At 34.5% G+C, this 14,940-nt stretch overlaps 2 protein-coding genes across 19 annotated transcripts; one reads left to right on the top strand and one right to left on the bottom strand.

The window, feature by feature from the left end:
* Positions 1-20: 20 nt before the first annotated feature.
* On the top strand, positions 21-8,673 carry LOC149517653 (uncharacterized). Of its 18 annotated transcripts, none has more exons than XR_016344097.1 (9): positions 21-144; positions 277-1,079; positions 1,196-1,445; positions 1,849-1,972; positions 2,693-3,036; positions 3,115-4,903; positions 6,127-6,386; positions 7,075-7,257; positions 8,416-8,673. XR_016344097.1 is itself a non-coding variant. In XM_089764825.1 (9 exons), the coding sequence occupies exons 2-8, from the start codon at positions 1,072-1,074 to the stop codon at positions 7,224-7,226; spliced, it is 2,847 nt and encodes a 948-aa protein (XP_089620951.1). In that variant the 5' UTR covers positions 21-144; positions 277-1,071; the 3' UTR covers positions 7,227-7,257; positions 8,416-8,673. The 18 variants fall into 18 exon arrangements, 12 of the variants coding, with proteins under 12 accessions (XP_089620951.1, XP_089620953.1, XP_089620947.1 ...); XM_089764825.1 differs by having other exon boundaries at positions 7,155-7,257; XM_089764827.1 differs by having other exon boundaries at positions 7,155-7,261.
* Positions 8,674-9,497: 824 nt separating this feature from the next.
* On the bottom strand, positions 9,498-11,949 carry LOC111278072 (uncharacterized). The gene is made up of 4 exons (XM_089764830.1): positions 11,389-11,949; positions 10,002-10,537; positions 9,836-9,903; positions 9,498-9,727 (listed from the first exon to the last, which is right to left on the bottom strand). Exons 1-4 carry the CDS (start codon positions 11,886-11,888, stop codon positions 9,644-9,646), a joined length of 1,188 nt encoding a protein of 395 aa, XP_089620956.1. The 5' UTR covers positions 11,889-11,949; the 3' UTR covers positions 9,498-9,643.
* Between the last annotated feature and the right edge of the window lie 2,991 nt (positions 11,950-14,940).

Here is a 14,940-nt window from a genome sequence, read left to right as displayed (position 1 = left end):
GCTGACGATGTGAAGTTCTCGTGTTGCAACACTGTTTCGTTTCGAAATTATTAGTTGGGCCAAAAGAGTAAGGAGGGAAGGCTCTGCAATGAGAGAAGAGGTAATTAGCTCTGCTGGGACCATAGATCCCACTCCTGCTGCGAGGTACAGACTCTTACTCTCTCCTTTTACTTTCTTTTCATCTCAAATTCTCAAATTAGGGTTTTCTTTTCGCAATCCTTGTCTGTTTTGTTGAAGCTAGGGTTTTTATTTGCTGTCTTTCTGTTCGATTTATAGGGTTTTAGGGTTAGGTTTGTTGGCGATGTTTGGCAGCTGAGAAAAGCAGGTAGAGAAGAAGATTGGGAGTTACAGTTGAGGTTCTTTGTTTTGTAAAGAGAAAAAAATTATTTGAGATTTAGTTAAAGCAAAGATTTTTGTTCGTTGGGAAAGTGAAGGACAATTAATGAGGGGTGCGGTTTGGCTAAAGATCGCACTTTCTCTTGAACCCGAAAAAGAAAAAAACGAAAATTTGAAACAATGAATTTGACGCAGGTTTTGTATTCAGAGTCTTAATTAGGTCAACGGTTTATGTATGTATCTCTGTAGACACTAATCATGGCTTTCTATGGAACTGAACCGGTTCTACTCTCTTTTACCTCATCTATATTGCTTGTTTTTTTTCCTTTTGTTGGCCAATGTAAACTGGGTTGCTCATATTTGTCTTTAAGATTATGAATTTTTGAAGCTGGAAATTTTGTGCCCCATGGAAATAAGCAATAATATAAGGAACTCAAATAAATGAGGATATTTGTTCTGCGTCAAAAATTGTTGCTCTAGTTTTAAGTGATGTAAAGGAAGAACTGAGTGAGAAAGTCATGATGATCTAGAAAAGATATGGTTCATCTTTTCAATGGTTTTTTTTGTCAATGTGCTAAGTCCTTAAGTACACTATTTTGTGGTTTTTTTTGAGGGGAGAGGTGAATAGAGGATGGAAAATGGGTCCATATCCACTAGGAAGGTGTCATTTCATTAGCAGGAAAGTTTGTTTCCAGTTAAAGAAACTGACTTATAAGGAACTTGTTAATTTACAATATGAGGAGGTATGGACATTCCTATTTGTTTATTTATTCATTCATTTTATATGAAATAATTATATTCAAAATGCTTCATTAAGAATTCTGGAAAAAAGGGATTTATGCTTCTTGTTCTTTATCAGTTCTGCTGGGGCATCCTCACTTGCTGTTCCAACAAATGTTGGCAGTGTAGATTGGTCTGGTCATGGCCAAACTTCCAAAGCAGCTTCTCAATCATGTGTTGGATCTCAAGCACCATGGATTTCACTCAGTACTAATGCTGGTGGATCTGCTCTTGGATCAACAAGAACTTCTTGTCGACCATGGGAAAGAGGGGATCTTCTTAGGCGTTTGGCTACATTTAAGCCTATGAATTGGTTTGGGAAACCTAAGGTACGCACTTGATGTGGTATCTCCTTAGTAGAAATGTACTAGTGGAGTTTGCATTATAGTGACATGTTGTTTTTTTTTCCTTATGTGTATTGATCTCTGATATACATCACAATTTGACAATTTCCCATCACAAAGGACATCAAGAATACTCTTTTAAATGCAAAGTTACAAACTTCTAAGTTTACCCTTGGAGTTAAAGTGATAGCATCAAATCTAGTATTTAAAAGATTCATTTTCCTTTTAGTTATAGAAATGCTTAAATGCAAAGTTTCAAACTATGAAGTTTGACCTTGGAGTTAAAGTGATTGCATCAAATCTAGTACTTAAAAAGATTCATTTTCCTCTTATTTATGGAATATACTTAAATGATGTTAAGGCAAACTGCTTTTTAAATGAATTGCAGGTTGTGAGCTCGTTGGCATGTGCTCAGAGAGGTTGGATAAATATAGATGTTGATAAAATTGAATGCGAAACATGTGGGGCACATCTGCATTTTACTTCCTCCGCATTGTGGGCTGCTTCTGAAGGTTAGCTGCTATAATTCGACTATTTCCCTTTTCTTTATTTACAGCTTCCTGGAATACATAATCATTCTAGTGTGACCAATGACCATCTAAAAAACTTAGACGATTCTAGGTGTTTAATGCTTTGAGATATGCTTAATGATATATAAGAAAATAGATGAGGAATGGTGTGATAAATGGACAGATAGATAAAAGAGCTCATTTTTGGAGCAGTTATGCTTTTCTTTTTCCCTTAAACTAACTGTGCTAATAGGAAATGGAAACTATAGTTCTTCGCCTGTCTAAGGAATAGTTTATGACAATAATTTCACATAGTTATAGCTAAGAAACATAAATTACTGGAACCTTTATACATGTGGTGGCTGATGCCTGGCACTTGCTTCTACTCTCATTCAGTTTCTTTAGACCCACAAGAGAAATTATGAATTAAACCATTTGTGTTTGTTTTGAGTCATATTTGATGTTGCATTAGCTTTTTCATATTATGGTCAGTTAATAGCTTTAAAAATTCTGGTTTAGGTGAAATAGAAGTGGAATTGAACTGTTTTGGGGGTTGTTATGAAGTAAATATTATGGATGGTGTTCTTCTGGGGGGTTTGCATTTATCAAGATTTTGCTAGCAGTAAACGACTAACGATACACTATGCTTTGGTCTCTCTTCTTTGCTATTTTTCAAATGATAATGATCATTATCTTCTTTTTGATCTTCTTTTCTTTCTGAAGCTGAGGATGCTGGTGTAGCCTTTTCTAAGCAGTTGGATGTTGGGCACAAAGTTACTTGTCCTTGGACAGGAAACAGATGTCCAGAAAGCTTGGTTCAATTCCCGCCAACACCTCAGTCTGCCCTAATTGCAGGATACAAGGATAGATGTGATGGTCTTTTGCAGTTTCATTGTCTTCCTGTCATAGCTGCATCTGCAATGGAGCATATGCGAGTGTCCCGGGGTCCCCATGTTGATCGCCTTTTGTCTCAGTTGCAGAATAGTGTGGCCGAATTTGAATCTAGATCAGAGAGTATACCAGAACTTGATAATGCTCAAGATGGTGCATTTTGTCTATATTCTTGTGTAAGATATTTTAATGGTTTCTCATGTGCTGGTAATTGGCAATGTTTCAATGTTCTTATGTGCTTTACCCTTTTGTAGTCACAAAAGCTCATAAGCTTGTGCGGATGGGAACCGAGATGGCTTCTAAATGTCCAAGACTGTGAAGAACATTCTGCTCAATCAGCTAGAAATGGATGTTCTTTTGGTCCTAGTGCAGCCCAGGTCCATCTTCCACAGGATCCTGGACCAAGCAAAAATGCTCTTGCTGCTTTAGCCAAGGATGCTGGAAAAAGTAAATTGTTAGTTGTGGAGTCTAGATCTGAATTCAGATCACCTTTGTTAGACTGTAGCTTATGTGGTGCTACTGTCAGGATATTGGATTTTTTAACTGTTCCTCAACCTGCTCGTGTTGCTCCTAACATTGATATCCCTGATACAATAAAAAAAATGGGATTGACACGTGGAGTAAGTGCAGCCAGTGGAACTAGTGGTTGGGTTGCTGCTGATGATCCGGAGAAAGAACCGACTGAAGACCGTGATGAAGTAGGAACAACTGATGAGAGAAAATTGATGCAAACAACAGATGTTGATTTGAATCTTACAATGGCTGGGGGTCTATCTTTTAATCAGTTGGGTAGAAGCACAACATTCAGAAATATGAATGATGCAGACATGGGACGGGATCTAATGATTGGGCAACCATCAGGTAGTGAGGTTGGTGATCGAGCAGCTTCGTATGAATCTCGGGGTCCTAGTTCTCGCAAGCGAAACTTGGAAATAGGTGCCAGTTCAGATGACAGGCCACAGTTACGCACACAACGGGCTGATAGTGCTGAAGGAACTGTCATCGATCGTGATGTTGATGAAGTCACTGATGGCAGACAATATTCTGCTGGGCCTTCAAAGCGTGCTCGTGATTCAGATATTTTTGATACTTACTGCTCACCGTATCCGAGAGACTCATCTGATGCAGGTCCAAGCCATTCAATGGGTTTTGAAACTTATGCAGATGGCAATAAAGTTGCTCTGTTTAGGCAAGGAAGCAACCATGTTATTGGAATCTCCTCGGCTAGAGATTCAACACGTGCATCATCTGTCATTGCGATGGATACCGTGTGCCACAATGCAGATGATGACTCAATGGAAAGTGTCGAAAATTATCCTGGAGGTGTTGATGATATCCATTTTCCTTCTTCTAGTACATATGGCCACCTTGACATGAATGACACATCGGAGTTGAATTATAGTAACCAAGCTCAGCAGAGTATTTGTTTCCAACCAGCTGCTGAAGCAGCTCCGGGTGAAATGGGCATCAGCAGTACAAATTATGGTGAGGAAATTTTCAATGCTGAAACTGTGACAGCTCAGGCTAGGGATGGGCTTAGTTTTGGAATTAGTGGGGGGAGTGTTGGTATGTGTGCCAGCCATGAAGCTGAATTCCACGGAGCAGATGCCTCTGTGCATAGAACACATAGTGTAGTTGGTGATGTGGAACCCAGAATAGAAGATGCTGAAATTCAGGGTCAAACAGGTGAATCTACTCCATTTCCTGGGTTGATGGATGAGGTTGTCCCTGATGAAATAAATAGGGAAAACCCTCATGGTGACAGCCAAGAAATGTTGTCTCGTTCTCTAGGAAGGGCTGACAGTGGTTCGAAAGTTGATGGTTCTGCCAAGACAGAGTCTGTTGAAAGTGGTGAAAAGATAATCCAAAGCTTCAGACTAGTTCCAGATAACAGTGCTCGTCCTTCTCTTTCCTGCAATGCTTATTTGTACTCTGGTAATGAAACGTCGAAGAAAGAGGTAAAAGATGCTGAAAAATCATCTTCCATAAACAATTGTCCATACCGAGACCCAGAGTCAGATTATGCCGTTGCAAATGGGATAGGTAAATTCTATGTGCCATATTTGGTAGATCCAACGCATAGAATTTGCATTGATTATACTTCTCAAGGTTTGGCCCTCTTTTTTGTTTATTTATTACACCTCAGTAACACATAGATAAGATGGCCAAACTAGTTTGTCAAGAAAACTGGCTGTTAAACAAAAGTAAGACTCCCCTCTTAGGTGCTCGGTATGCATAAATTTATTCTGTTGTCCATGGTTTTTGTAAGTTTGGTTTGTCTTTTTAACGATTCATTTCCCGCATATTTTCAGGTTTTCTTGATTCTTGAAACCTGATATACTTTATATTGTACTGGATACTTGCAGTGAATGTAAAATGTGGTTGGTCGTACGATTCCTTTGTGAACTATAAACCTTATGGTTCTGGATCTGATTTTGAACAATAGTTCCTTTGCCTAGTTTTTAGTAGATTTCCAAATGTTAGCATCTATGCGTGAAATGACTATTCAGTTTGCATACTTTTTTTGGGGTAATTTAAATATCTTTTACTGTATTTTTTAATTAAACAATCTAATAGCTATTATTGGTTGACCTACCAATTGAAAGACTAATAGGTAATATTGCATTTATTGGATTTAGAATGATATTATGCTGCATGCATGGAATTTAACTTTGTGAGTTGTGAGTGGAATTGTTTGAAATAGCTTTTCGGGAACTTTCTGACATAAAAGTTTTTTATGAACTGAATTATATGATGTAATCTTTCTTCAAATCATTAGCTTTCAATGGTAACCCCTGTAGGTTTGTTTGAAATTGCTTTCATTCAGCCTGCTGAAACAGTAAAATTAGCTATTCTCATGATCATAAAAATTGTGTCTTCTGTGCTGAAATTAATTCAATTTATCTGGGTTTCAACGGTAAACCTTGTAGTTTGGTAAATTGCTTTCATTCAGCCTGCTGAAGCAGAAAAAATTAGCTATTCTCAGGATGATAAAGATTTTTGTCTTCTGTGCTAGAAATAATTCAATCTTTTCGGGTCACGTTCTTGTTTATATTGATTTCTAGATCTATATGTAGTTAGCATTCTTCTAATCATATCAGTCTTTGTTTTGGAATTGATAATGTACAAGCCCAGGTTGTAGCCTATGTGTTTTCTTCAACTACTTGAACTTTCAAAGATGGTGTTTCATCTCTAATGGTGTTTATTTGTTTGTGGTTCATTCTTTTTCTTTTCTGGATGCCTTATCAAGACTAATTGACTTTTAGGGCCACCAAAAGGAGAAAGCAATTATGAAGAAGCTATAGAATTTGATCCAATTATTCATCACAACCAGTACTGCCCCTGGGTGAATGGAAATGTTGCTGCTGCTGGCTGTAGTAGCTCCGGTTCTGGCTCCAGCACAAGTGCTGATGTTGTTGCACTTTGTGGATGGCAGCTGACCTTGGATGCCCTGGATGCCCTGCGATCGCTGGGTCATATTCCTGTGCAGACAGTGCAGTCTGAGTCAGCGGCATCATTGTATAAGGTTAGTGGTCTTAATTCTGAAATATGGTGGATCTGGGGTGTAACTTTTGTTTTCTTGATTGAACAGTTTGTAGAATGCTCTCATTGATTACTGGAATACATATATCTTTTGAATTAGAAATAGATGGTTAGGTAGTACCTGCTGTCAAGTCATGAATCTGGTTCCCATTCTTACATGCATGGTTTTGTGAATTATTTACTGTCCTTATTGGTGTGTCCTTGCTTTAGTTCAGGTTGTGAAAATTCTTTGACTAAATTTTACTTCTGAGCTATGACATACTGCTTTATACATGACAGTCATGCTTTATTGAGGCATTTAAAGATTTAATCTATGTGGATTGTGGTATTTTCACAGCTTCCTCATTCAGTTCATATTCATTCTAAATCAATGCTGTTGTAGCAGTTAGCATACCTTAAGCAAAGGAGAGTAAAAAAATTTGATAGTTCATGTTCGTTTAAATCAATACTATTGTAGCAGTTATTATATCTTTAGCAAAGGAGAGTATAAAGGTCTCTATTTGGACTTTTTTTCTAACTAGTAATTGGTGGTCATTGCTTCTTGTCAAATGTTTGTTAATAATTTCTTTGATTGAACTTGTTTTCTTTAGGAAAGAACCAAGTCATCTAATATCTAGGTAGTTATGGTTTATGCCTTATCATTTTGACAATTATGGGAGCAGCTGCTGCAGGCTACTGGCACCTTTGATCTGCTTGATGCTGCTACTCTAACCCCTTATTTCCACAACTAATTGCCAACATCCTTACACAGGATGATCACCAAACTCCTGGTAAAAAGCTCCTTCGGCGGCACTCTATGAACAAAAGTCACAGGAAACATTGACAGTCAAACATAAAGACACCTGCAATGACTAGTAAGTACGTCACTTAGTGTAAAATGATTGGTTGTAGCTCCCTTTAATCATACATCTTCATGTGATCCTGCTTTTAACTAGATTTGGGATCATCTCACTGGAACAAGTTTAGGATAGATCCTTTTAGGTATGGAACAAATTTTAGTTAGGGAGGATGTGACCAAACCTGCAGTATTTTATCGTTTGTTTTCTCAATATGAAAAAATAGTTGAAAAGGTCTAACATTTAATACTGTTCCAAATTAACAATGTCTATGTTATGTATAAAAAATTCAGAATAATTGATTTTAGGTTGAAAAAACTAGAGAGTTCTCTTCCAAAGGGGCGTGATTTTATGTTTGCTAGCTTTTATGCAATTCATTGTTGGTTACACAGCTGTTACTAGCGTTTGATTTTGGCAGGGAAATAAAAATTCTTTACATATCTTTAATTGTTTGAAAGTATGATCTTATTGACCAAAAAAAAGGAGGATCTTGACTGTTAGTCTGATTACACTTCAATGCTCTTATGAGAATTATGATGTAATTTGAAAGTCTAGATGCGGCAAAAAACTTTTTGATTTTTGGAATAGCAACACAATAAAATAGGTGATTTGGAGCTGAAGTTTGGGAAAAAAAAATACAGAATTTAGGTCATTAATGCCTATTATTAAAGAAAAAATTCGTTAATCATGGCCAAACCCAAGAGTACAAGGATAAATAATGAAAAGATAGAAATATATATAAGAATTATGCATTTAATCCTCTAGAGTTAAATATTGCAAACAATGCTACCTTCTTTTGAACTCCAACAAAAAAAAAAAAAATTTACATTAACATTTCAAGTTTAATTGGCATCCCAAGTTAAATACCTGCAACTGTTATCAATGAATGTAACCTTCTTTGAAATTCAAAAAAAAAAAGAACAAAGATTCTGTTCAGATATTTTCAACTATATGTGCCAACATAGTCAACTATATGTGCCAACATAGTCAACTATATTTGTGCTTTGCTTTATAAGACAAGTAGTAAAACAAGTAATCTGGACATCCTAACCTTACACTGTAAACATGATTGTCTCCATGACAGAACATGCTCTACTGTAGCACAGGTTTACTTTAAGCATGCAGCAATGTAATTATGACTACCCTTTGTTCTTCATGTATGCCAATGTCATGTAGGATGGAATAGCATCCAATGGTTGGAGCAAATTGGGAGCTTTTCAGTTGTTGCCACTGGAACTTCTGCCAGGGGAAGTTCTTATTAAAAACTTATTTCATGGTAAAGTAATTTGTGTTATTCAAGTCAGATACATGTCTATACTGCATAAATTATCTCTTTGCTTTCTTTAAGCAGGATCTTCTGACTATCTTATTCACTTGATCAGTGATGTGACAGTAAACATTTCTGTTAATAAAAAATGTGATCTAGTTCTACAATTCTCATTTCATGAATTGGAAATTGTGATGATGCTGCTAATAAGATGAAGATTTAGATCTAGCCCGTGTTTTCATCTAGAGTTTCAATTTTTAGAATTTTTCATATTAATATGTATTTTCTTTTTGTAAATTATAGTTTCTGGGCAAAGACTGTACTAGTATTAGCGGATTAGGTTGAATTTGCTGTATCTGTATTTACCTACTTTTTATGACCTGGATGGAGTAGAATGTAGGCATCTTGCGAAAACATCAAACAACCATACGAAATCCTGGCATATATGTTCTATTGCTGCTCTTACTATATCTACCCGATTAACAGTAACAGATACGTCTTGCATATTCCCATGCTTTTTAACCTAACAGAGCCCTCAATCCCTTTGAGTTCGGGGACTCCTTGTTTGCTCCAAGCTTCTCAGAAAGGTTCCAAAATTCCCTGTTTCGTCGACTTGTTGAAGAAGACATTGGCATTCTGAAAATTTATTGGGATACCCTCTCTGGGTTTCATTGAACTTTTTTTCATGTTGCAAGAGGAATCCAAACAAGACAAAACTGCTACGTAGTTTTGTCAAAGTGTTGCTCTTTGTTGCAGTTTGTCTGGGTGAAGACATAGCCTGGCTTTGTGATAAGCTTTTTTCACTTGCCAGATTTCTGCAAGGCTTGTTAGAGGGATAATGTGGCAACCGCTATTGGGCCACAGAATCTGAAATTCATTTTCAATCAACCAATTTTAAATTCACTCGAATGTCCCATAGCAAATCAATGAAATCCTTAAACACTAAAAAAGTTTAATATAATACATGATGAAGTGTTGAAAGCGTCAATCAGATGTTATTTTCCTTGCCAGTTGACCAAAGCTTAACATCTTCATCCAAAACACCCCATTTTAATCTGAAGTTTTCGTCGAACTAAAACATTACGTGTTGGTCAAATCTTGATCATAAACTAATGAATATATACAAAGCCACAATGACTATGCCTTTATTTCTTTTGATCTTACATATTCTTCTGATCTCTCTTTTTCTTCTTCTGCTTTCGATTTCTTTTGTTCTTCTTCCTGCAAATCAAGAAGTAGAAGCAAAACATATTATTCAACATTTTTTATACTAACAAGAGATATAGATTTTGATTCTGAAAAGGAAAAAAAGGCAAAATACAACTTTACCATTTGAGATTGCATTGTTCCATGGCCATCCATTTGCCGGTCAAAAGATTCATGTGCATTAGACCTTGCTGCAAACCATATATAAAAATTTTGTCACTAATCCAGCCAGCCAATTGAGCTTCATCATAAAAATTTCTGATCAGATTTATTTAATTTACAATCTCACCTTCTGTTCCAACTGGCTGGTCTTTTCCATGTTCCCTTTCTGAACTTTGTGTGTTATATCTCTCCTTTGCCCAAGCAATTGCTTCATCAATTGAAGCCTCTTCACCGGTTCCCTCTCTAAGATCAGAATTGATCTCAATAACATAAGAACTCATAATTTCATCATCTTCATCATCTTCTTCTTCTTGTTGTTGCAGCAATGAATCTCCTTGGACACCAGGTCTCCCCTCTGGTTCTTGACAAAGTGAAGAGGCAGGGGATGGAGGGGAGTTAATCTCCAAATCATCAGCTGATATTTTTACACTTCGGAAAGAATGAGGTTCCAAGCTAATGATTTCTGGGGAAGAGGCTCGTCGACGGAATCCATGATATGATGAACTTCTCATAAAGTTATTGACGTTGTATTCATTTTTCATGTAAAGATTTTCATGAAAGAAAGAACCACTGCTCGGAAATGCTGGCCTCCCTTGTTGCTTTGCTGGTTCCTGATCTGCCATCATTGTTGTTGACTTCCATCCGCCTGGAACATTGATTGGCCTGCACCACCATAGTTCAAATAAGCAATATCAGGTTGAGTTACAGATAATAAATCAGACTGCCAACAATTTGGTGATGTAAAGTAGGGTCAGAAGTAGAGCATCATCCATCGGAGTAAGCTTTAACATTGACAATTACTAACATTAATTTAACTATTCAATTTGGCCCCAAACCAAAAATTACACTCCAATTAGACCATGTGATATAATTTGATAATTTTCAGTAATGTCAAAATTCAACGTGAAGAGTATAAAACTATGAAAAATCAGAATTGGATAAAACTATAGTCTAACAAAAGGAAATTTTGGGTGATAAAATCCGATGTAATTGTTGGAAACTAAGAAAGTGTTTTATTATTTCCTCTTTCCTACTCTTAAATTCATTTAAAAAAAAGTTTGTAACACAATAATAAAATTGAGTTAAATCAAATTAATATAATAAAAAATTTAAAACTTAATTTAAAATTTAATTCGAATTCGATGAAATTTTAATTTTTTTAATTAAAATTCAACTTAAAATAAAAATTAAACTATTTAATCTCACAATTAATTTAATTTAATAAAAAATAGGTGAATATTTAAATTTGAACTTACATTTATATATATAATAATTTTTAATTAAAATAATAAAAATATATTAAAATTTTAATTAATTTTAAAAATTATTTAAATAAAATATTAAAATTCTCGAATTCTCCCTGTCCGAACAACTTAAACTTACGAGTATTGATTATAAACGTCTAATCAACACAAGAGAATTTAAAAAAAAAAAAAAAAAAACAGTTGCAACTAGAAAAACAGTTAGACAGAAACTGTTCATGTTTTTTTTTTTTAACTTAAAAAGCAGACTACCTGAGCTTTGAAGCAAAAGACGACAACCCGGCATCATCTTCAATCACCGGTCGAATAGGGCTCAGTTCTTCCGAACTCAGAAGTGACGACGAGTTTGACTTTGACTTCGCCTTAGAACTCGACCTTGACCGTTCCCTCGACTGCCGGAGATCATCATCGGACCCGAATATGCCTCTATAGAACCCTTCCCCTCTCGCCGGAATCCTAAATACCTGCAAACTCCGGCCACCCTTCATTGAATGAGACGAATTAAACTCCGGTGGCCGGAAAACCTCTTCGTAAAAGGATGACGACTGGGTGAAGTTGCGGGACAACTTCCGGCTGAGCACGCTCCGTGGAGGACCGCCAAAGACGTCGGAAAAGTCATTTGCGTCAAGGTTATGATCAGCCATCACCATGGTAACGTGGTTCATTGAAAAAATGGAGTTTTCTATGGATTTTCGACGTGGAAGATGTTGTGTACTTGACATTCCCATGGACTTTCTCCAAGACTCCTCCATGTGACTTAGGGAGAGCTCTATGTCAAAAGCTTTTGCAAGACAAAAAAAAATGAAAAGAAGGAATTTGAGGTTTGGGTTTTGCAAAGAACAAAGATTACTTATATATAATAATAATAATAATAATAAATGATAGAGAAAAAAAAAAAAGAAAAGTGACTTTAACCAAAAAGGTTTAGGGTTATCGTTTTCTTTTTTTGGTAATTGAATTATGTTTAAAGGGATTTTAAGATTAATGATGATTTTGTATAAAGGAAGAATCATGTTAATTTTATACAGTAAACAAAAAAATAAAATAAAATAAAATAATATATAACGCTTAAATTGATAAAAAATTATATAAATTAGATAAAAATAAAAAATATATTTTGATATATCGATATAAATTATAACATAATAATTTTTATATTAATATTTATTTGATACGAAATATTAATGATACTAAATGTACAAATCTTCATATTTAAGAAATATGATGAAAGGGAGAATTTTATCATGGATTGGAAAATCATCAAAGTAGGCCAAGAAAATCATCAAAGTTGACACACATACACGCCTGCTTCCTTGGAAAACCTTTTACTTTTTGTTTGTGGTTTTTCAGTCCCACATAGGAATTATATGCAAGCTCTTTTCTCTTTTTTTTTTATTTTTTTTTTGGTTGTAAGATGTTTGAATTTTATCCACTAAAGGAAAAGAAAGATTTAAAATTTTGAGGTTGTTCTTTGCCTTGTATAAATAAAAATAAAAAAGAAATTACTTATGTCTTGAGTTTTGAACTACTTGTTGTATACTCATAAAAGCAATTAATGTATAAGATATATTAACATATCCATGCTAATCCTAACCTTGAAGTTTTTAGAATTTGAATGACCAATTAAAACCAAAGATCATTTTATTAGTGTCGAATCGTAATGTTTCTAATTTTATATTGGAAAAATGTGTAAATATAGCATAATAAATAAGTTAAGACTTAATTTCAAAACTTGTGAAGTGTCTTTTTTGAGATAAAATCATGAGTCTTCAGATCAAAGCAAATAATATCTTACATGTTAGGTGAGGATTTTCAAAAATGGTATCAGAGTGGTCACTAATCGATAGAAACTAAATATTACATCATAGAAGTTACTAAGTATCACAAAGTGAGGAGTCAATTCTAGAATCTCAAAGTCTGGTGTGATTTTGATCTTGTGATTTGACTCCGCTTAATAAGGACATTAAACTTTAAAGGTGACGAGATTGTAATGACTCTAATCCCACATTGAAAGAATGCATGAATATGATATGATATATACGTAAAAATCTAATCATAAATTAGTGAGACATTTTTTTGTGAAACAAAATCATAAGACTTTGAAATTAAAGTAAATAATATCTCATAGATTAGATATAGGTCTCCATATAAACTATCTTGATGAAGATAACAATTTAAAATTATAAGATGATAGGTTAATTAATAACGAGCTGTTTTGATATCGAGAGAAATTTGAAATCACAAGATAGAAGTCTGTTAATAACAAAGGTTAACGGTTTTTCCAACGTTTATACTCCGATACTCAATTCGTTCATCTTTTCGTGCAATTTTCAGCTCTCTCAAGCTTGATAGGGACCCCTCAAAAAATAGTGTGAAAATGGATCAAAATTAAAACAAAGCACATCAAAGTAGAGCTAAACATGGATGATGAGAACAATGAGAAACATACAAAACCAGTCGAGCTAGCCTCATTCATCAATCAATGAGTGTCACATGATTGAAACGCACTATACATAATTCTTGTTGAGACTATGCCAAAACGCCAAATACGTTTAGACATAGCCCCTTAACCGACATTCCACAGTATTGGAAAATCTTATTTAATTTGAAGTGCTAGCTAGCTAGTAAGAAAAGTGCATGACAGAGGACAATTTTCATGGAATAATCATAAAAAATTTTAACAGATTAATGTTTCATTTAGATGCATTGATGTATGATTGGAGTACTCTCATTGCGTCGTGCATGTCATTTTCTAATTGAATTTTTAGAAATTCAATCATAAAATGTATAGCTATGGTACTATGAGAGTCTTTCCCAATTCCCATCAGGCAATCAAAATTACCATAAGTAAATTGCTCATTTTAATTGTTACTATCCTTAAACAGAAGAGAAACTAAAAAATTGTTAAAAAAAAAAACCAAACAATAATTTTAAAATAAATAAAAAAAGATTAAAGTAATAATTAGATAAAATTGAAAGGAGATCGTCGTCTTACCTACCCCCTCTAACACTGCCCTATCCTTATACCTTAAATCCTTTCAATCTTTCCATATTTTTTGAAAATTTTAATGTTTATAGAGTTTGTGTATTGTTAGTCTCAAGCAATAACTTCGACATGATATTTTGAAACTATCTTGAACAATTTGCTATATATTATCAACTTACGTTGATGATAAAACAAAATTTGAATCTTAAACCTTAATTTTTATATAAATGAAGGGGTAATAATCTTTAAATCAAATATGAATTAAATGGGTTTTTTTAAATTTTGATTCATCTTATATATTAGTTTCTGATCAAATAGTAGTTTATTATAGAATATTGAATGAGTTATTATTGGGAATAATGACTCAAATCCCATAAGAGATTTATTTAAGATTTGTTTGAGATTTGTCAGATATTACTTGTGGACAATAAGACTTACAAAAGAAAAATTCTAAGAGAAAGATGATTCTTAATACGTAAGTTTGATTTACAATAGAAGAATTCTAAAAGAAAAAAGATTCTTAATAGGTAAGTTTGACTTACACGAGAAAAATTTTAAGAGAAAAAATATTCTTAATGGGTAAATTTGTATGGTTATAAATAGATGAAGTCTCTACAGGACTAGGGATGAGAAAAAGATGTAATAGAGTTATAAGGTTTTGTGGGATAGATAACCCATAAAAGCATTAAAGCTTTACGTCTTATGGGTGTGTATGTTTATTTGTGAGTATACTAGAGGAGACTGAGAAGGTCCACATAGGTATGATATATGAGAACATATGGGTATGTGTTTGGTTATGTTGCAAGGGTGCACAAGGG

This window comes from Durio zibethinus, chromosome 8, assembly GCF_047325235.1.
Source record: "Durio zibethinus cultivar Kanyao isolate XHJ-2024 chromosome 8, ASM4732523v1, whole genome shotgun sequence".
Taxonomy (NCBI): Eukaryota; Viridiplantae; Streptophyta; class Magnoliopsida; order Malvales; family Malvaceae; genus Durio; species Durio zibethinus.
This window is presented reverse-complemented; position numbering and strand designations above follow the sequence as displayed.